The sequence below is a fragment of the Sinocyclocheilus grahami genome, unplaced genomic scaffold (assembly GCF_001515645.1).
Source record: "Sinocyclocheilus grahami isolate Dianchi unplaced genomic scaffold, SAMN03320097.WGS_v1.1 scaffold142.1, whole genome shotgun sequence".
NCBI classification, from domain to species: domain Eukaryota; kingdom Metazoa; phylum Chordata; class Actinopteri; order Cypriniformes; family Cyprinidae; genus Sinocyclocheilus; species Sinocyclocheilus grahami.
The window spans coordinates 1,399,011-1,420,485 of NW_015505321.1; the positions used below are offsets into that span (position 1 = coordinate 1,399,011).

General features: G+C 33.6%; 1 protein-coding gene across 1 annotated transcript in view; it reads right to left on the bottom strand.

Moving 5' to 3' along the window:
- Positions 1 to 381: 381 nt before the first annotated feature.
- Positions 382 to 21,475, bottom strand: part of LOC107591510 (rab-like protein 6) — a 25,343-nt gene continuing 4,249 nt past the window's right edge. The window contains exons 2-16 of the mRNA XM_016280667.1: positions 19,415 to 19,462; positions 19,157 to 19,186; positions 18,007 to 18,059; positions 17,223 to 17,314; positions 15,314 to 15,454; positions 13,478 to 13,583; positions 8,370 to 8,473; positions 7,248 to 7,321; positions 6,693 to 6,947; positions 3,929 to 4,091; positions 3,568 to 3,771; positions 2,781 to 3,012; positions 2,238 to 2,424; positions 1,476 to 1,534; positions 382 to 900 (exon numbers count right to left, since the gene is read on the bottom strand). Coding sequence (XP_016136153.1) covers positions 700 to 900; positions 1,476 to 1,534; positions 2,238 to 2,424; positions 2,781 to 3,012; positions 3,568 to 3,771; positions 3,929 to 4,091; positions 6,693 to 6,947; positions 7,248 to 7,321; positions 8,370 to 8,473; positions 13,478 to 13,583; positions 15,314 to 15,454; positions 17,223 to 17,314; positions 18,007 to 18,059; positions 19,157 to 19,186; positions 19,415 to 19,462 — 1,949 coding nt within the window. The 3' untranslated portion in view covers positions 382 to 699. The remainder of the gene's footprint in view (positions 901 to 1,475; positions 1,535 to 2,237; positions 2,425 to 2,780; positions 3,013 to 3,567; positions 3,772 to 3,928; positions 4,092 to 6,692; positions 6,948 to 7,247; positions 7,322 to 8,369; positions 8,474 to 13,477; positions 13,584 to 15,313; positions 15,455 to 17,222; positions 17,315 to 18,006; positions 18,060 to 19,156; positions 19,187 to 19,414; positions 19,463 to 21,475) is intronic.

The window sequence follows — 21,475 nt, forward strand, 5'->3', positions numbered from 1 at the left end:
TGATGTTGCGTCTGGAAGACAATGAACGTCACAACATGTCAGGTCTCATTCATGAAGCACATGAGGAATGAACTTCTGTGCAAACTGTTCATGAAACCCGTTCTTGTATTAATTTTTGGACAGAATTGCAATAGACAATTTATACAAGAACGGTTTACAAACGCAAGTGGAAATATTTAATTAAATGTGAATAGTTCTTTGAATGTTTGACAGAAAATAGCTCTGCTCATGTATTGCGGGCAAATATGTTACGTAGATTTGAATGCAAGTCTGATTAATCCCTCTATATGCTTGCTAAATAAAAATGCAAGCGCACACACACAGAGTTGCCAAAATGTTCAGGGACACACACACATACATATATATATATATATATATACACACACACATTGACAAAGACACACACAAAACAAAACCAACAAAGCTAAAATTACTTCAAGTCTTTGTGGACAGAGTTCTAATCAGTTAATAATGGAATAAACTCTCGATCATTTGAAAATGCATCTAAATGTTATGTCTGAAAATACTGGAAAACGGCATGAGGTGAACAACAGTGCCACGTACCAATTTATAAAGCTGCAATGCTGGAAGAACAAAAACGCTGTGAAAACTCAAAAGGTTAGGCACTGAAAAACAGGTGGAATGGATTGGAAAATGACCTGGCGATGTCACACGGTGTGGATGTCAAACCCTGATTGGTTAGAGTTCTTCATAGTCTCCGCCCTCACTGTTTCCTGGTCCGTCTCCACCTGCCAGGAAGGCCTCAAGATCATCCACGGTTCCTGCTTTCTTGGTTCTTGAAGATTTCTTCTTCTTCTTTTCTTTCTCGTCTCCTGTTCCCGCCTCATCTTTTTCCTTTTTCTTGTGTTTGTGTCGTTTCTTGCTGCTTTTCTCATCCTCCTAGAACAAAAACAAGATTTTTCCCTTTTTATTTCACTACATATAAAGACAGTTTGTGCACAAGCATCAAAATCTGATGGCACGAAAACGGTTTAATAAGAGTAAATTATCAACCAGTATATGCTTTTTGATCGCTGATGCCAATATTGAGAAGGCTGTGTAATGCAGTTATATATAATACCATTTAATGATAACAAATAAGATGCAAACAAAATTGGCGCCATTAAATTAATACTTTCTTTAATCTATACAATTAAAGAAAGTATTAAATTAATACTTTCTTTAATTGTATAGATTTAGCTGTATTTGACATTAGTTCGGTTCAATTATTATTTTAAATTGCTTTGAAACAAGTTGTATGGTATAAAGCACTATACAAGTAAACAAGATTTGACAAAATGTGCCAAAAATATTAAAAAATAAGCTGGACGCTGTTATTTGACAAGCTTGCTGGTAGATTTGGGAAGTGATGCACATGTCCGCTGCTGCAAAACTCAAAAATAGTCAGTTATTTGCCTTGGCTGATATATCAGTCACAATCAATCAGTAATATGGTCAGGTTTTTAATATCTTACCTCTTTGCTTTTCTTTTTCTTCTTTTTCTTGTCCTTTGTGGAGTGTCTGCTTTCATTATCTGCAAGATAATACACACTTGGAAGTTATGCTGTTATTGGATTATTGAAGTACATTTTACAAGAAAATATTATTTCAGTCTTTCTACTTCAAAATTTCATGTTTTTTTAATGTGCTACTTGCCGTTTCTTTTTTACACAAGTACAATTTCACGATATGATTAGATTTTGACTCAGTAGCTTGCGATTCTATTTGATTCCAATTTGATTCAATATCGATTATTTTGGAAATATATCAGGTACAGTACATGGCAAATTTTCTCAAGGAAAAAAAAAATTCTCTAAACTAATGCTGTAAAATATACATGAGTCAGCTGGTATTACATTATAATATTGTATACAAACACCTAAAATACACTCAATTCATTTTTATAATAATAAAGTTATAATATTAACATTTACATAATTATATTTGTACTTCAATTCGTTTTTTGAAATACAAACATTAAAAACTTGACGGATTTATTCAAACACAAATATTGAAGCAATGAATTTGCAGTGCACCGTGTTAGTCTCACCTATCCTATCTTAAAAATATGCTTTCAATAATCCACTAAAAGGAATCTTTTTTTCATCTTGAGTGTTAATTAAATTGACACTTAAATTAACCGTAAAAAAGTAGGACATATTTCAGTGACTGATTAAATAATGTAATCTTGACTTATCTTGTACTACACACACACACAAGTTATTTACTGAACATACCTTCCTGGTCTTCACTGCTGTCTTTACTCTTAGGCATTGTCTCTTCAAATTCCAGGCCGAACAGGTCAATGTCACTGTTGAGGGTCTTAAATGAAGGGGCAGCAGGTTTGGGGGGCTCTGGGAATCCAGCTAACACAAACCCATCATCCGACCGGTCAGATAAGTCATCTCGTGCAGAAAAAGTGCCCTACGCAAAACAGATGAAGCATAAAATATGAGACTGAGCAGGGAATTATTTGGTGGCAGTGGCAAAGTACTTATTTAATATCTAAATGGTCTTTTGTGGGCTTTTCTTATAGAGTGCATGTATTAGATGGTTTATATTTATTTGAGAACAAAAAGCATAAAACATTTCCATTACGTGAAGTAAAACAACAGAAAAACACAAATTAAAAAAAATAACAGAAAAACTTAATTTCAGCTATTTGCCAACTAAACATTTCTCATTTCTCAAAGAAAAAAATAAATAAAAAATTACGATTTCATCAGTTGATTATTTAGTCATAAGCAACAATAATCAAGAACCTAGAAATGGTCTTCTACCTTCTTGATCTTGTGTCCGTCAAACTCTTTGTTCTTAAAATCAGGGTCATCCATGACAAATGAAAGCATCTGCTGAGCGACTGGAGCCTCTTGGTCTGAATCGGAGTCGGCCTCAACAGCGCCTCCTGTCTTCAGTCGCTGCACTGCAGGTCCTGCTGGGGTTTTCAGGCTTTGGGGTCTCTCAGCTAGTTTAGACTTGGTTTGCAGCTGTTTGACAGAATTCACTGTACATCTAGAATTGAATGTCAGATTCCACAGAAAATATGTGGAAACAATCTTGACTCCAAATAATTATTCATTAAATCTGAGATCTATCCATCTGTCTATCTATCCGTCCAGTCATATATCCGTCTATCCCCCAATCATCCATCTATCTATCTATCTATCTAGCTCTCTGTCATCTTTCTATCCATCTCTACATCCATCTATCTATCTATAGCTCTTACATTATATCTATCAATCTAGCTCTCTGTCATCTATCTATCCATCTCTCTATCTATCTATGGAAATCACTTGTGCCAAGGTAGCATTCATTGAAAAATAATATCAAGAAATGAAAATTGTCTATGCCTTTATTAAGAGTGATTTAATTAAAGTAAATTAGACAAGTCTCTCTGCTGATGGAATTATTTCTATTTCGGAAGCTCATCAACAGTGAGGGAAATTAATTAAAAACGTACAACAAATCTTCAGGAAAATGTGGTCAGGTCTCAACACGTCTGCATCTCACTGAAGTCTTTCTATTAAAAGAATGATGCATTTGATACATCGGCAGGTGGTTTCTTACCCCTTTGAGTTTGGGCCCGAGCCAATGCCTTTGTGCTGGGCAGCAGAGGGCAGAGATGAATCTTCCTGTTCTTCATCACTCGTGAGTGTGACGCCCATGCTCGGGACCGCCGCTTTAACGGCAGGCTGAGACAGCGCTCTGTCATCCGGATCTAAATCATCCTGGAAGCCGGAGACCAGAGGATTTCCCCGTCCCTCACCATCACTGAGGAAAAGACAGGAGAGCTCTCAGAAGCTTAACACGAGATCAAATTTAAACTCATTTACTTTCTCAATAAATGCCTCTTTTGCTGTGATCAATGCATCAGACTTAGTGTAAAAAACAAATGTGTAGAAACAAATTGCATGTTATAACAGCTCACCTATCACTGTCCAGGATGGGAGCTGATGCTGGAGGTTTGTTCTTTGATTTAACTGCTGTTCCACCATCTTCCAGAAAGGTCCGTTCCATGCCCACCCCCGGCACAAAGTCATCCACACTCTTCACCTTTCCAGAGGGCTTCGGGTCTTCAGAGCCCATAGGTTCTGATGAAGGTAAAAGACCAGAAAAGGGTTTAAAATGCTTTTCTAGCTTCATGGCAACAGGTCAACATTTGTACATTTACACATTTTAACAAAATGCATGTTTACTGAAATCATATTAATTGCGTTAAGTAATGGCAAGATGCACAAATTTTCATGCACCTGCAAAGATCAGATATTTATACCATATTTACAACTAAAACATTTGACCATTATAGTTTTTCATATTATTAAATTCTATTAAACTTTTATTATTCATTATTTTAAAAAAAATGGTTAATATAAATGTAACGTTATTAGGTTAGTCTGTCATTACACCTCAAGCATCAAAAGAAAAATATTTTATGAAACAGAATACATTTTTAAAATTGCATTAATATAAAATGCAAGAATGAGATTACACAATTGCAAAGATTCAACATACTTGACCATTACGGAATTACAGAATTTTCCAGTTTTAAAATTATATTATACATTTATTATTAATTATTCTAAAAAAAGGTTAATGTAAACAGAACATGATTTGCTAAATCTGACAATACACCTAAAGCATAAAAAAAAAAATAAATTAAAAAAACCATTCAGATATTCCGGCATTGTGTCACATTCATTTTAAGACAATCAGGCTCATTTCCTCAACAAATTCTCAGTAAAAATCTTATTTCATTAATGTAATACAGTAATAAAAATCAGCCTGATTATTTTGATGAAACAAAATAAAATAAGCAATTCAACATTCAGTACAAGTAATTATTTTTTAACAATACTACAAACTCACAAAAAAAGTTAAATGTCCAGGGCTGCATTTCCCAAAAGCATCATATGCCAAAACTGATCGTAGCTCCATTGGTGGCAATGGGTCTACGATGTACTTAGGCTTTCGATGATTTTGGGAAATACAGCCCAGTTGAAACATAGTATGGAAATTAATATATGAATATATCTAAAACTTGGACCATCTGTGATGCTGAATGAATGATTAATGAGAATTTATGTTATTGTGGCATCTTTAATGCCAGTTTAGACATATGGCAAATTGGGAAAAAAAGGGAAATTTTATGAATCCAAACTAAATTAAGAAATCAAAATATTTGCATATGTTTTGAATATAAAATGTAATACAACATGATGATAGCCATTTGACACACTTTCTGTTTCTATGTGTTGACAGGAAGTGCATTAGCGTCCTTCTGATTGGCCCCATCCCCCAGGATCTGCAATGCACCAGCAGATGCACTGGTGCAGAGCTGTGCGTGTGTTTGTCAGTCCACCGGTCTCTGTAATGACTGTGCAGCGGTGGCTCCAGTGTTGCCTGATAATGTCTCATTGGTATTCAGGTATTTTTTCCTGGGTCAAAAATGGTCGGTGGTGGGTCATCCACACACACAGTAAAAAGTACCCTTACCCATGTGATCTGCGAGTCCAATACTTACAATTCATTTAAAATAAATGTAAAGAAACATTTATGTTTGTGATTTCTGCTCATCCTTTTTATTCATGAAATCAAAAAACCATCACTGTCAGGACAGATAATAAAAAAAAGTGCTTACAACTATTTTACATGTAAACATCACCATTACCAAAGTATCGCTAGAAAAGTGGCATTAAATATGTAACTAAAAAATGTATTTCAAATAATTTTTTACAATATACAATTGAATAAAAATAGCAGCTAGTTAACAACTTGCTTTGTGCTTTGTTCTAGTTTCACCTCACTCCAGTCTAAATTATTTTGTAGGTAATTTACTACACACTGTTATATAAAGACCATGAAAATACGTTGATTATTAAGGCTAAATCTTACTAACCACTCTTGCTAAATGGAGTAACACTTACGATCTAATATCTGAGGTGTTCTGAGTAAATGATTTATACACTGATTCAGACAGTGATGTATCATGAGTTCAGTGTTGAACAGATCAGTTGTTTTAACCATTCACTAAAATGAATCGGTTCAAAGGAGTCGTTAGAATCGGACATTAGCGGACGTGGACGCTCTCTGCTCTTTCGCTCCCTCAGTTAACATGCGCGCTTTCACACGTGCATAAATCACATTAACTGATCAAAAAAAGTTTTGGCTGGACAAAAATTAACTTTGGTGGCCGCCAAAAAAATTTTAATGTAGGAAAAAAATGAATTGAATTGGCAACACTTCAAAGTCTGAAAACACAACCTCCAAAAGTTTATAATTCATTTTACAAAAAAGTCTGAAGATTCTTAAATCAAAATACATTTACTTGAGAAACAAAATGACAGGAGATAAATCTTGTTTTCTGAGGAATAAGTTTATGATTAAAACAAACAATTAGGTTTCAAGCACAAACTACTTAATTCTGTTCAATTTCACAGAGAGCAAGATGTTATATCTTCAATTTGCATCTCAAGTAAATGTATAATGATTTAAGGATGTTTAGGTATTTGTACTGGAAAACAAAACCGAAAAACTGAGATGCAACATTTAATGCCATGACTTTATGAATTTAAGATTTTCCGCTCCAATTTCAGATCTTGATTTGTAGAGGGGCGAATTAAGACCTGCAGAAACCCTTTATTAAAAAAAACTATTATATCAACGCTACCATAGTAGCACTGTTCTGTACTGACCTGGTTTGTCTGGTGACGCCTCTGCAGCGGACGATCCGAACAGGCGTGACATGAAGCCTCGTTTCTGGGCAGGAGGAGGTGTTTGTGATGGTGATTGGGGTACATGGGCGGCTGTGGTCTGGGCAGGAGGGTGTGGTATAGATGGCGGTGGTGGAGGGGCGGACTGGGTCTGGAGCGGGACAGGGGCCTGTGGGGTACTGGGGCTGGAGTTACTGGGAGAGGCGGCACCGGGCAGCACCACAGGGGACTGGGAGCCTGAGGATGGGCTCTGGCCATTAGAGGGCGCTGGAGAGCCATAAGCTTTGCGTGCATCCATCATCTCAAGAAATCTGGAAAAACAGCAGTGAAATTTGGGAAATTATGGTTGGATGACATTCTTGGCTTAATGGGTGGCTCTTTTTCCAAAATCTTTTTTAGCCAAATCCCTTATACGTCAAATGTATGTATAATTAATTATTACTATTAATAATAACAACACAATAAATACAATAATATAATAATAATTGTGTCATTGTTATTAATAGAGTGTGTGTGTGTGTGTGTGTGTATATATACCTGAGGATGGGCTCTGGCCATTAGAGGGCGCTGGAGAGCCATAAGCTTTGCGTGCATCCATCATCTCAAGAAATCTGGAAAAACAGCAGTGAAATTTGGGAAATTATGGTTGGATGACATTCTTGGCTTAATGGGTGGCTCTTTTTCCAAAATCTTTTTTAGCCAAATCCCTTATACGTCAAATGTATGTATAATTAATTATTACTATTAATAATAACAACACAATAAATACAATAATATAATAATAATTGTTTAATAGATTAATAGAGTGTGTGTGTGTGTGTGTGTGTGTATATATATATACATATATACATATATTAATACACACACACACACACACACATACATGTGTATATATATATATATATATATATACACACACACATTATATAAAATTGTGTTATTAATAATATTAATTATTATTCTACTGTATTATAGAATGCTATTATTATTGTTGTTCTTAATCCTATTATACAATAGAATAATATATATTATTAAAAGTAGTGACAACAAGAGCAATAACAAAGACAATATTAATAATTATTGTTTTATTTTATAAAATAATTAATAATAATAATAATGTAATTTTATTAATGAAAAAAGACTAAATATATTACTGTTGTAAATTATAATTAATCTGTAAAATAAAAAAGTATATATATATATATATATATATTTAATACACCGGTATGTGATGAGGTTCACACTAACATATATACATATATTAATACACACACACACACACACACACACACACACACATACATGTATATATATATATATATATACACACACACATTATATAAAATTGTGTTATTAATAATATTAATTATTATTCTACTGTATTATAGAATGCTATTATTATTGTTGTTCTTAATCCTATTATAAAATAGAATAATATATATTATTAAAAGTAGTGACAACAAGAGCAATAACAAAGACAATATTAATAATTATTGTTTTATTTTATAAAATAATTAATAATAATAATAATGTAATTTTATGAATGAAAAAAGACTAAATATATTACTGTTGTAAATTATAATTAATCTGTAAAATAAAAAAGTATATATATATATATATATATTTAATACACCGGTATGTGATGAGGTTCACACTAACATGTCATAGTTCTGGTCCTCGGTCTCCTGCTGAACACTGAGCTCTTCTAGTGTGGCATCGATGTCAAGCTGATTTGTCTCCAGTTGCCGTAACAGAGTCTCCCTCTGCAAACACAAACATCACATCTCAAACACTGTAAACTCACAGGACATCAACACTGACCTCATTTTTACTCAAGTAAGCACTTTCCTGCTTTATTATTTCTAAATTAGGAGGAGGACTGGAAATTAATGGGTAGAGAAATATGCAAACCTTCAAGCTGTCAGCTCAACTTTTTCTGAAATACACAGACTAACCAATAACCATGGGTGCACATAAGTGTTGCACAGGTGCGTATGCATGACCAAAATAAAAAATACGCTGGGTAAATAAGTTCACACCGCTCATTTGCGACAGCTGTTAATGCACAATCACCGTATTAGATCAACTTACTGTAATAATGTACATGATTTCCATTCGAACCGAATGCATAAATCTAGGTTATGCACTGCTGGTATACAAAGCAAAACGCAAACCTGTGACATTTCATTCGCTTATGCACTTTACTCGGCAGCGCCAAAGCAGGCACTGCATATACTTACTCGATGACAACCCGCCAAAATAAAAGCTTGCTGATTTTAGGTTTGAAAATGTTAAATAATCATTAAAAAAAAAGTTAAGGGAAAAACTGAAAATTAAAATATTAGCATTGTATATTTAAACGTACTGTAAAAATTTTGTTTTTATTTAATACTCATATACTCGCTTTTATTTTTAAATATAATAGTATTATCAAAGTTTATTATTATTATATTTTAAAAAACTAAAAGTGCAATAATACTATTTTTTATTTATTATAGTTATATTTAATGGGTCACACTATGTGCAGGGTGAGCACCAAAACAAATCTCCAGGTGCTCTCTTGAAAACTAGATTGAAAAACTTGTGCACCCCTGCCAATAACTGTTCTTAACTGGACAGAATTGATACTTGGGGTAAGAAGTTTGTTCAAAGTCATGGAAGTTAGAAGTGGCCTTTAAACTTTGAATGAAAAAGATAGCAATGAGAGGAAAACAGATCTCGGCACAGCACTGAAATTTTCATGAGATTGACATGCTGTGGTCGACGGACTGGTTCTGAGCAGCGGGACTTAGTCAAGCTGTTCTACCGACAACACTATTGACAAATATTAAACACTCCTGTATAACAGAAGAAGATCTAAACAACAGTATCCTGCAGACAAAAGAGTCATAAACATAAACAAAATATCCAAAACAGAACCCCGTGGCACCATCCTGATATGGTATCTGATACTTTTATGAGCTATAGAGGTTGCATCTGTATTTATGATCTTGTACAACTGGTTAATTGAACTAGACTAGAGAAGTTAATTTCTCTAATAGGATCAATAAAATACATTAAACTGAAACCAGTCCTCCAACCTACTGACTATGGAGTAACCTCAGGAAGAGCCCGAGACACTGACACATAAGACACAGTAGTCGCCATTGATCCCCGGGCTAATTTCAACCTACCTTATTAATTAATGCCATTCAGTCAGTCTCTAGAGATGCATAACGAGAATACAAACAAAGCAAAGGACTTTAACTTTACTGCTAAAGCAGGGGTGCTCAAATCTGCTCCTGGTGGTCCACAGCTGGCTACTGAGTGCTCTCGAGAAGAGGCTTCCTGCAACATTTGACCAATTAATTTCCATAACTTTTGTGATTAATAAGGGTGCTGTTATTGTTAACGAAAACTAAAATGATTAAAAATCCCTTTCAGTAACTGAAATAAAGCTGAAACACAATAAAATATAAATATTAGATGAACAACATTGGCAACTAAATGAAATAAAATAAGTTGACGTACTAAGACTAAAATTAAAATGTAAAAATAAAAGCTATACAAAAAATATAATATAAAAAACCTAATACTAATAAAAACGTCAAAAGTGCATGACAAAAATACTAAAATGTTACGATAAAATTATTTAATTATAATGAAAACTGAAAATATGAATATAAAAGCTAATTCAAAATATTAATAAATACTATAAAATATTAAAATAATACAAAAATATCACTGGTTTAATTAAAATCCTTTAAATTGATTAAAAAAAGTGTAGAGATTTAACGTTTTAAATTTAAATTGATATCAATTTCTAGCTAATGGGATATTTTAGAGCAATGCACATAAAAAATTAAAACTGAATTTTTTGATGGAATTTTTCATTACAGACTTTAAAGATTTCATTCATTCCTGTGACTTTTCCAGGTCAGGAAATCACAATTAAAAATACAGCAGTCTGATATTTCTAGATTTTCAATGACCATGGGAGCTAATGTGATTTCAGAAATCGTAGTTATGATGTGAATTCAAGGGATTTTTGATCAGAATTAACTAAATTATAATAATAATAATGCATCAGGAAATTTCATATTTCTCTCATTTTCAGTTCCTGACACAGACAGAACCATTTCAGCACTAGTGCAAAAAAATAAATAAATAAAAAATAACCACAGAAAACAAATAAAAAAAAAACTCATGGATACATCTCTATATACAATGTCCAGGCATCCTTAGAATGCTATTTTCAATGCTCTATAATTTGAGTGACACTCATTCTATTTCTGCATACTGCTTTGAGAAAAAAAATAATAATTGCAGTATGTGAATTAGAACGCAGCCCTGAAATCTACAGCAGGTGTGTTGGTGCACGGCAGCAGATCTCCAGGAGAAGCATAAAGAGCCCCTGCCATGATCCAAAAACTAGAAGTCTGAATGAAATCAAAATCCTTGTGTAAGGTATGTGAGGATTCCACTTGAAATGATGCTAAAACTAGACAAACATTGACCCGAGAGCAAGTGTTCATCTCTGACTTTGAGAGTTTCCTCTGACCTGCAGCTGCAGGAATGGGATGTTGAAGAAGCGATGGAGGTATTTGAGACCAAATCCGTTTTTCATGGAGGACTCGGCATAGTGGATGTAGGAGGAGCCCGGCGGTCTAAAATGAAAAAGGATTATGGGATTAGGGAAAAGTTGGCTGTTGGGGAAAAGTTGACTTTGTGTAAGTTATTCATGAAAGACAGATCTTCCCAGTATTTCATAAAATGCTTGTTATTCCCATTGCGTGATTTATTAGCATAAATTGCTAAATTGTTTCACATGGGTCATTTTTCAGTGTCAGATAATCAAGGAGGAGAAACTTTTAAGGTAACTGTGCAATTTTAATTTGTTAAAATGCTTTCCCATTTGTAGACTGGCTTACTGGAAAATGTTAACGCAGAAAAAATTATACTTTGTTTAGCCATCTGACATATAAACTTTTGGCTCAACCAATGGCATGAGTATGAGGTGAGACTACCTTTCTGAAATTCAAAGGTCTTCACGACAACCCATCAAAATAAAAGTTTAACTTGAAGAAACTGTGACAGAAATATATTACTACTGTCCAGTAAAAAGGTCTTCTCAAAGTAACAAAAATATGAATAAAAAATATAAAATATTTATTTGTTTTAATTTTAACAGTAAACCTTTTTTTGTGCAGCATTTGCTTTACCAAAGAATAAAAGGAACTGTTAAATTTAAATTTGATGTCATAATATAAGATCAATTAAATGTTTAATGTTTTATACCTTTATTTGATTACCGCTGATGACGACAATACATTTGTATTAAATCCAGAATAATTAAAACAGACAACATAGACTTTCTTGGGGAAAAGCATTCATAGGGCCCTATTGTAAACTAATTGTAAACATTTTAATAAATTAATAAATTAAAGTATTAAGAGTATTTTTTTTAATTCTAAAATTTTAAAATGTATGATAAAATTTAATTAAACCATTCAAACAGAAAAATAATTATAATAAAAAACAAAACTCAAATGGGAAACACAGAATTTGGGGAAAATACAACAGAATTTGCAAAAACAAGAAAACTAAAATGGATTCCATACGGGCATAAAATTTCATTTTTGTGAAACTTTTAATAAAATGTTGCTAAATTGTACACATTTCAGGATTTCAATTAATTAGACATGCTTTTTGATTACTAGCATTTAATATAACCTTTCAAACTGAATCCAGAAAATTGGAATTTGTAGAAAAAATAAAACGAAATTTAGTAAAAAAATGTACAATATAAAAACTAAACTAATAAAAATGACAAAGTTACTAAAACGTTACTTTAAAATTATTCGATTAAAATGAAAACTGAAAATATGAATATAAAAGCTAATTCTAAATATGAATAAATACTATAATATTGTACAACTAATACTAATATAACCCTGGTTTAATTAAAATCCTTTAAATTGATTAAAACATAAAAAAATGTGTAGAGATTTTACTCATTGATATCAATTTTTAGCTACAGGAATATTTTAGAACAATGCATTTAAAAAAATAATAATTTTTTATTTTTGATGGAATTTTACATTATAGACTTTAAAGATTTCATTTATTTCTGTGACTTTTCCAGGTCAGGAAATCGCAATTTAAAACTGTCTGATATTTCTAGGTTTTCAATGACCACGGGAAATACTGTGAGTTCAGAAATCGTAATTATGACATCATGTGAATTCAAGAGATTTTGCTCAGAATAAAAAAAATTAATAAAAAAAATGCATGCATTGGGAAATTTCATATTTCTCTTGTTTTTACTTCCTAACAAAGACAGAAGCATTTCAGCACTAGTGGGAAAAAATTTAATAAATAAATTATAAAACAACTAACATACAATAAAAAAACTCGGCTTTTAGCCCCAAACCGTACATGGCTACATCTATATGTTTACACAATAGTGCAATGTCCAGGTATCTTTAGAATACTTGGGTGACACTCATTCTATTCCTGCATACTACTTTGAAAAAAAGAAAAGAAAAAGAAAATAGTATGTGAATTAGAACGCAGCCCTGACAACTACAGTAGGTGTGTTAGAGCAAGAAGACAGATCTCCAGGAGGAGCATAAAGAGCCCCTGCCATGATCCAAAAACCAAAAGTATCAATGAAATTAAATCCCCATGTAAGATATGTGAAGATTCCACTTGAAATGATGCTAAAACTAGATAAACACTGACCCGAGAGCAAACATTCATCTCTGACTTTGAGAGTTTCCTCTGACCTGCAGCTGCAGGAATGGGATGTTGAAGAAGCGATGGAGGTATTTGAGACCAAATCCGTTTTTCATGGAGGACTCGGCATAGTGGATGTAGGAGGAGCCCGGCGGTCTAAAATGAAAAAGGATTATGGGATTAGGGAAAAGTTGGCTGTTGGGGAAAAGTTGACTTTGTGTAAGTTATTCATGAAAGACAGATCTTCCCAGTATTTCATAAAATGCTTGTTATTCCCATTGCGTGATTTATTAGCATAAATTGCTAAATTGTTTCACATGGGTCATTTTTCAGTGTCAGATAATCAAGGAGGAGAAACTTTTAAGGTAACTGTGCAATTTTAATTTGTTAAAATGCTTTCCCATTTGTAGACTGGCTTACTGGAAAATGTTAACGCAGAAAAAATTATACTTTGTTTAGCCATCTGACATATAAACTTTTGGCTCAACCAATGGCATGAGTATGAGGTGAGACTACCTTTCTGAAATTCAAAGGTCTTCACGACAACCCATCAAAATAAAAGTTTAACTTGAAGAAACTGTGACAGAAATATATTACTACTGTCCAGTAAAAAGGTCTTCTCAAAGTAACAAAAATATGAATAAAAAATATAAAATATTTATTTGTTTTAATTTTAACAGTAAACCTTTTTTTGTGCAGCATTTGCTTTACCAAAGAATAAAAGGAACTGTTAAATTTAAATTTGATGTCATAATATAAGATCAATTAAATGTTTAATGTTTTATACCTTTATTTGATTACCGCTGATGACGACAATACATTTGTATTAAATCCAGAATAATTAAAACAGACAACATAGACTTTCTTGGGGAAAAGCATTCATAGGGCCCTATTGTAAACTAATTGTAAACATTTTAATAAATTAATAAATTAAAGTATTAAGAGTATTTTTTTTAATTCTAAAATTTTAAAATGTATGATAAAATTTAATTAAACCATTCAAACAGAAAAATAATTATAATAAAAAACAAAACTCAAATGGGAAACACAGAATTTGGGGAAAATACAACAGAATTTGCAAAAACAAGAAAACTAAAATGGATTCCATACGGGCATAAAATTTCATTTTTGTGAAACTTTTAATAAAATGTTGCTAAATTGTACACATTTCAGGATTTCAATTAATTAGACATGCTTTTTGATTACTAGCATTTAATATAACCTTTCAAACTGAATCCAGAAAATTGGAAAAATGGAATTTGTAGAAAAAATAAAACGAAATTTTTCAGGATTTCAATTAATTAGACATGCTTTTTGATTACTAGCATTTAATATAACCTTTCAAACTGAATCCAGAAAATTGGAATTTGTAGAAAAAATAAAACGAAATTTAGTAAAAAAATGTACAATATTTTACAGGGCCCAACTTCAAGCATGGAGTTGGACTAAGATGGTCCGTAAGCCCCTTGTTTTGAGTGTTAATCTTGAACTGCCCACCTGTTCAGACTGTTGATGAAGTCTCTGATGTCGTCGGGTAAGATGACCCTGTGCTCGAGAATTTGGGGAAAATACAACAGAATTTGCAAAAACAAGAAAACTAAAATGGATTCCATACGGGCATAAAATTTCATTTTTGTGAAACTTTTAATAAAATGTTGCTAAATTGTACACATTTCAGGATTTCAATTAATTAGACATGCTTTTTGATTACTAGCATTTAATATAACCTTTCAAACTGAATCCAGAAAATTGGAATTTGTAGAAAAAATAAAACGAAATTTAGTAAAAAAATGTACAATATTTTACAGGGCCCAACTTCAAGCATGGAGTTGGACTAAGATGGTCCGTAAGCCCCTTGTTTTGAGTGTTAATCTTGAACTGCCCACCTGTTCAGACTGTTGATGAAGTCTCTGATGTCGTCGGGTAAGATGACCCTGTGCTCGCCCATGTCCCGCTGGTTACCCAGGACACACACTGGGATGTGTGTCGGCACTTTTGGCAACTCTCTAAGGATGTAGTTGAACGTCCTACAGCAAAAACAAGAGTCTGCGATTCATATGAAACCGTTGATGAAGTCTCTGATGTCGTCGGGTAAGATGACCCTGTGCTCGCCCATGTCCCGCTGGTTACCCAGGACACACACTGGGATGTGTGTCGGCACTTTTGGCAACTCTCTAAGGATGTAGTTGAATGTCCTACAGCAAAAACAAGATTCATATGAAACATACTTTGATGTGATTTCCTTGTGTAGTGCACAATTTTATACATTATAGACATACCTCTTAGATACACATTTATAAATCAAAAACTATATCTAACAATGTGAGTTTTAACATTTAGTGCCGTTTGGGACATTTTTTTACCGATTCATCAAATCATCTTATTTGCATTATTTGCCAGCACTCCTAGACTTCAGACCACCCACATATACGTTGGCAAGACACATAGCAGAAATGCCAGCAAGCAGCATTAAAAAGCAAAGCAGTAAATGTATTGTCTTGTTTGTTCGTCTACACTGGCCTGACAGCAGCATAAAAACCAAGCAGAAAAATAATCAAAGTAATTCTATCTTTATCTGGTAAACGATTCCGACCAGTAAAATCAAGAATGCAAAGGGTAGACCAAGATCACAGCCAACATTAATTTACTGAGCTGAACCCCATTTTTCGTACATGGATCACTGAGCTAATGTCTATCATGTGCACTGAACACTCTCTCCTCCTCAATGAGTAGACACACCCCTTACTGCTGATTAGCTACAAGTTTGTTTTGCTAGTCGGCCCAAATCAGTTTTCTAAAGCATCTTTGAAAAAGCCATTAAGTAGGTTAATTTAAACATAATTCGACTGTTGTTCATAAGTGGAAATGATATCTTATGAGAGCACCTTGTTGAGCAGGCAAAATAAAACCAACATTCAGCATTGGCTGGCATTTTACTAAGAGACAAAGTTGTGTCTCTTTAGTCGTGAGGGAAGACTTCACCTCATAAATCTGTTGGAACCGCACATACTGTACACAACTGTGGCCAAGTGGCAATTTCTACAGCACAGGAGATGCAGAGTAAACATGGTGAAAATAGTGCTGTCTGTCGTGCCATTACAAAAGTGAAGAAATTATGCTCTATGCTGGTGACTATTTTTGCTCTTATATGGCTCAGAAATTCTTCAGAGCCTTTAGCCCTTGCACTGCTGGTATTATGAAATGGTTTCTTTTTTTATATATTAAACAATTATATATTAACAGAATAAAAATCTAATATAGATTAGATATTCTATATGATGTTTATATATGTATTCTAGATATATAAACATCTAAAATGTTCACACAGATGACTACAAGGCTCCCAGGAGCACAAAAGCAGTTGTTAAGGCAAAAACACAGCCCTATCAATAAAGCAGAGCCCAGGTTTGCAAACAAGTGGCACCTGCGATGGTGTGCTTGGGTCAAAAAGTAAAGACCCACTGGCAGAATGCAAGGCAGATCCAATGAGCAGAGAGATAAACAGAGTCAGAACCTTTAAGAGACACCTGGCTGCAGGTATTGGTTTCATTGCTTTCTTTGTTCCTCGACTCTACTGAGAATGAGATGCTCAATGCAACCCAACACCCAGTTCTGGCACCTGATCCTGACCACAGACCAAAAAGAGGGACGACGGGGGGGGGGGGGGGAGGGGGGGGGGGGGGGGGGGGGGGGGGGAATGAGTGATGGAAGAACAGGAGTGGGAGACGGAGAATGAATGAGGGGTTTGGAGAGAGTGAACGTGGGGAAAATCAGAAGGAAAGGCAGATTCCTTACCACTGTTTGGTGATGTCGAACATCAGGATCACACCGTTACAGTTCTTATAAACATCCAGGAACTCTGCGTCGAGAGCCATCTCGGTTTCCGACTGCACAGAGAGCAAAACAACTCTAAGATTACTAAAAATGACATCTTGTTTCTAGCTGAATGATCATTAAAATCAGCTTACAGACTACACAATGAGAAATTTGAGATGTCAAATGATAACTAACAAATCAAATGTATTTTCAGTCAAAACCAAACTTTGACGTATTAATCCAGAAGATTGCACTTCCATTCATAAGTTTGTGGTCGGTAAGTTGTTTTTTTCCCTCTCTTTTTTAAAGAAATTAATACTTTTATTCAACAAGTAATAATTAAATTGTTCAAAAGTGACAGTAAAAAACATTTATAATGTTACAAAGAGATTTCAAATAAATGCTGTTCTTTTGAAATTTCTATTCATCATAGATTGCTCAAATAAATGTAGCACTGTTTCTAAAAAAATATGAAGCAGCAACTGTTTTCAACATAGCATATTAGAATGATTTCTGAAGGATCATGTGACACTAGAGTGGAGTAATGATGCTGAAAATCCAGCTTTCATCACAGGAATAAATCACATTTTAAAATATATTCAAATAGAAAAGAGTTCTTTTAAATTGTAATAATATTTCACTGTTTTTACTACATTTTCGACCAAATAAATACAGCCTTGTTCAGCATAAGAGACATACAATAATTTACAATCTCTTCAACAGTAGTGTAACTACCTACAAATATTTCTTGTTTAACAAATACCTCCTGAGGTTCATTTTCCAATTTCAGATTCTCTCCGCGTCTTTTCCCTTTCCCTGCAGTAGTTGGAGAAACATGGATATTACACAATTAGGCAACTGCGAGTCTGAGATACGAGAAGAGTAATATTCATATGCTTACCCATCCAGTACCACCAAAGCAGTCAAACTATCATTTTGCTGTGAAGCCGGTGGGTTGCCCTGAATCTTTACACAATTTTACAAGACTGCTGGAACCCTGACTGTTCTAAACAACTTGACAGTCACAGCAATCCACAAGTAAAATATTGCTCTTATTAGTACTAATAGTATTATAATATAAATTACATTTAGAGTACACATTGCTAACTTCGAGAAATATGGAGTGTCCTTCCACCTATACGCGGATGCATTTTCCCTTAAAATAGTATTCAGTATCTTATTTCAATATTTACATGTGTATAAATGAAAAAAGACAAAAGCAGATAGAAAGTAATTAGAGCAAACCTGAATCAACAGCAGCAGCTCCCTGTGCAAATATTTTCATGGTAACCACGGTTTACTCCTATAGTTACTATAGATGTTGTTTTATCATAAACTCATACGGGTTCTCCTTCAGTGTAATATGTCCAATCTTTCTCACAATTACATTTTTTGTTGTCAGTGGTGGCTAAAGATAAATTTTTAACAACACCTTAAATATGGTATTTTGATGAGAACTATGGCTACCATGGTAAATGTTTGCAGGTAACAACTACCAATTTACAAAGAGTGTAAATAGAAGACGCAGGTATGCTTAAGAGAGTATTGTTGTTGTTGAGCATAATTTAAACCACAACTGAATTTTCAATTCATGCATCATTTATGAACTTTTAAAAGGGGGCTGTTTGAAATAATGTTTACATTATAGAAGATGATTCTGGCAACAATTTCAAAAATGAATACAAAATGTGATCCATTATAAACAAAACATATCACATTCCCCCTATTAAAATAAATGTACTGTGGGAAAAATGTGGTCATCTGATTTTAATGCAAGTCCACACTAGGTTCTAATAATAGCACAAGCTACTGAAGGTCTATTCTGAGCACGGTTTCATAGTAAAAGAAGAGAGGTGAAGATCACAACACACATACACTGTTTAATGTTTGACTAATACATTACTAGTTCTCACCTACACCTTCTGGAAGAGGAAGCTTTTGCCCTTTGAGTATTTGCAGACCATAAGAAAAGAAGTAAAATACATTACATCTTTTTCCTTTACAGATAGCTGCAAACATACTGAAATTACCATTACATTAGGTTCATTTCTCGGCAAATAAATATTTAGTTTGGGGTTCACACATCAAACTGCTGCACCGGCTAACTTGTAATAACTAGCACTAGGGAAAGCCCCTTGTCACTAATACCAGAGTGCTTCCTAAAGACTCACCTTTATCTACCACATCCCAGACTTCAACTTTCACTACATCGTCTGTTGCTGCCGGGCAAAAAAATAAAAGAAAGAACAAAATACAGTCAGAAATATAGTCAACAGGTTCTGATACTTCACAAAAGATTACCTAGTATTTCTCTTTTCTGATAGGGTAGTCTACTTATATAAATTATTTTAGATCACTGGCAAACTCTTTGAATATAAGCCACTTCCTTTCATAAAACCAACCCAAAAATGAGTCGCAGGTCTGTGCTGAACGGGTTGCAGACAGCAAGGCAATGTATTAGACAGAAATCTAATAGCATATTTGGCACAGTGATTGCTTCATGTGTTTATCTGGTAAATCACATGTTGGTTATTGTGTACGATTTTACAAAATTATATTTTAATCACATTTTGATTTTAAGGGCATTTTTGTTTACTTTTGCAACAATTTTGAATGAGTGAATGAATGGTTCTGTGTCGGGTTGCATCTTTATATCCTGAAGCAAAAGCAGATGAGACTGACTGACCTAGACTAGGGCTGTCAAAAAAAAATTCGAATTTCGAATATTCGTCAAATAAAAATAAAAAAATCCACATTTGAATGCAAAAACGTTACATTCGAATTTACGGTCTGCGTCAGCCGTCAGGTAGCCTTATCAGTGGCGCACAAGATGCGATGACGATGTATGTGTCATTGATTGCATTTGAATGCTTTTGTTAGCCTATCCAGTTGAACCCACTAGATGCGGTGCTGCTACGTTGTTCATTCATATATTGCAGAAAACGAGAGCATCAGTGTGGAGAAGATGTTGTTTACGTCAAAACTGAAACCAAGCCTTTCACACAAAACGCATATTTATCACATTTCCTAGAGGGACATCTATCAGCGTTGCACTCGGGTCTCGCACAAGAGAGCGGCATGTTTAGAAAGCCATGTCAAATTAATGTAAGTTCAACTTTTAAAAAACATGTCTAAAGACGTTAAGGCGGTTTTTCCCCATCCCACTGTATCTCATGTTTTTAAATGAAGAAAGTAGCCTACTCTTTGTGATTGCTTTTCGGTCCTTTGTATTAAACTATACATACATGCATGGTCCTGTTTTTTTCTAATTGTTTAAGCAACTTTATTAATTATATATATGATTTATAAACATTATTTTAAACATTATGCACTTTTTGTTCAAAGATAGTCGTGTTATTTTATTACGCTTTGAAGAAACGTGCATAATATTTTGCTCGATGCGCCCTCTTGTGGCCTCAGGAGAGAAGCCAAAAGCTTCTTTCCCCCTAACTGAAATTATGACTTTTAAGTTCGAATATAATTCGCATTTTGATAATATTTAAACAGAAAATTCGAATGTAGTTTTTCAGTCATTTTGACAGCCCTAACCTAGACTAGTGATTCATCAAAATAAAAATTCTGGGCCAGAAACAGAAAATTTAGGATGCATTTGCCCCAAAAATCTAAAAAGACTTAAACATATTTTAAAATGTATTAATATTATTGCACCAAAAATATTTTTTTTAACCAAAATCGAAATATAATTTTTCATTTAGCTGAAAACGAAAATACATTTGATTTAATATTCAATTAAATATTTATTTAATAATTAACAAGTTGTACAAACATTTAAATTGCACATACGGACAATTTTTTTATGTAAATTTTTTATTTGTAGATTAAATATAAATATTTAAATAGTGGCTGTTAAAACTTGTTTTCATGACAGATTTATCAAACATATATTAAATAACGAAGACAAAAGGTTAAGCAAAAATGTAATGTAGTGCATATATCTAGCAAAATCCTACAGCTACAGCGCTCTGTCACGCCTACTGACACACTACAGCAAAAGATAGAAATAACGGACTTAAAACCATTTTTTAGCTGCTGAAAATACTAGTATTCTAATAATTTTGGCCACCACTGTATATTCTTCCAAACCAATACAATTTTTGTCAGGAATAGACCAGAATTTAAGTAAAAAAAAAAAACTTGCATGGAAAAGAGTAGAGTGAACATTTAAAGGGGTCATATGATGCGATTTCAAGTTTTTCTTTCTCTTTGGAGTG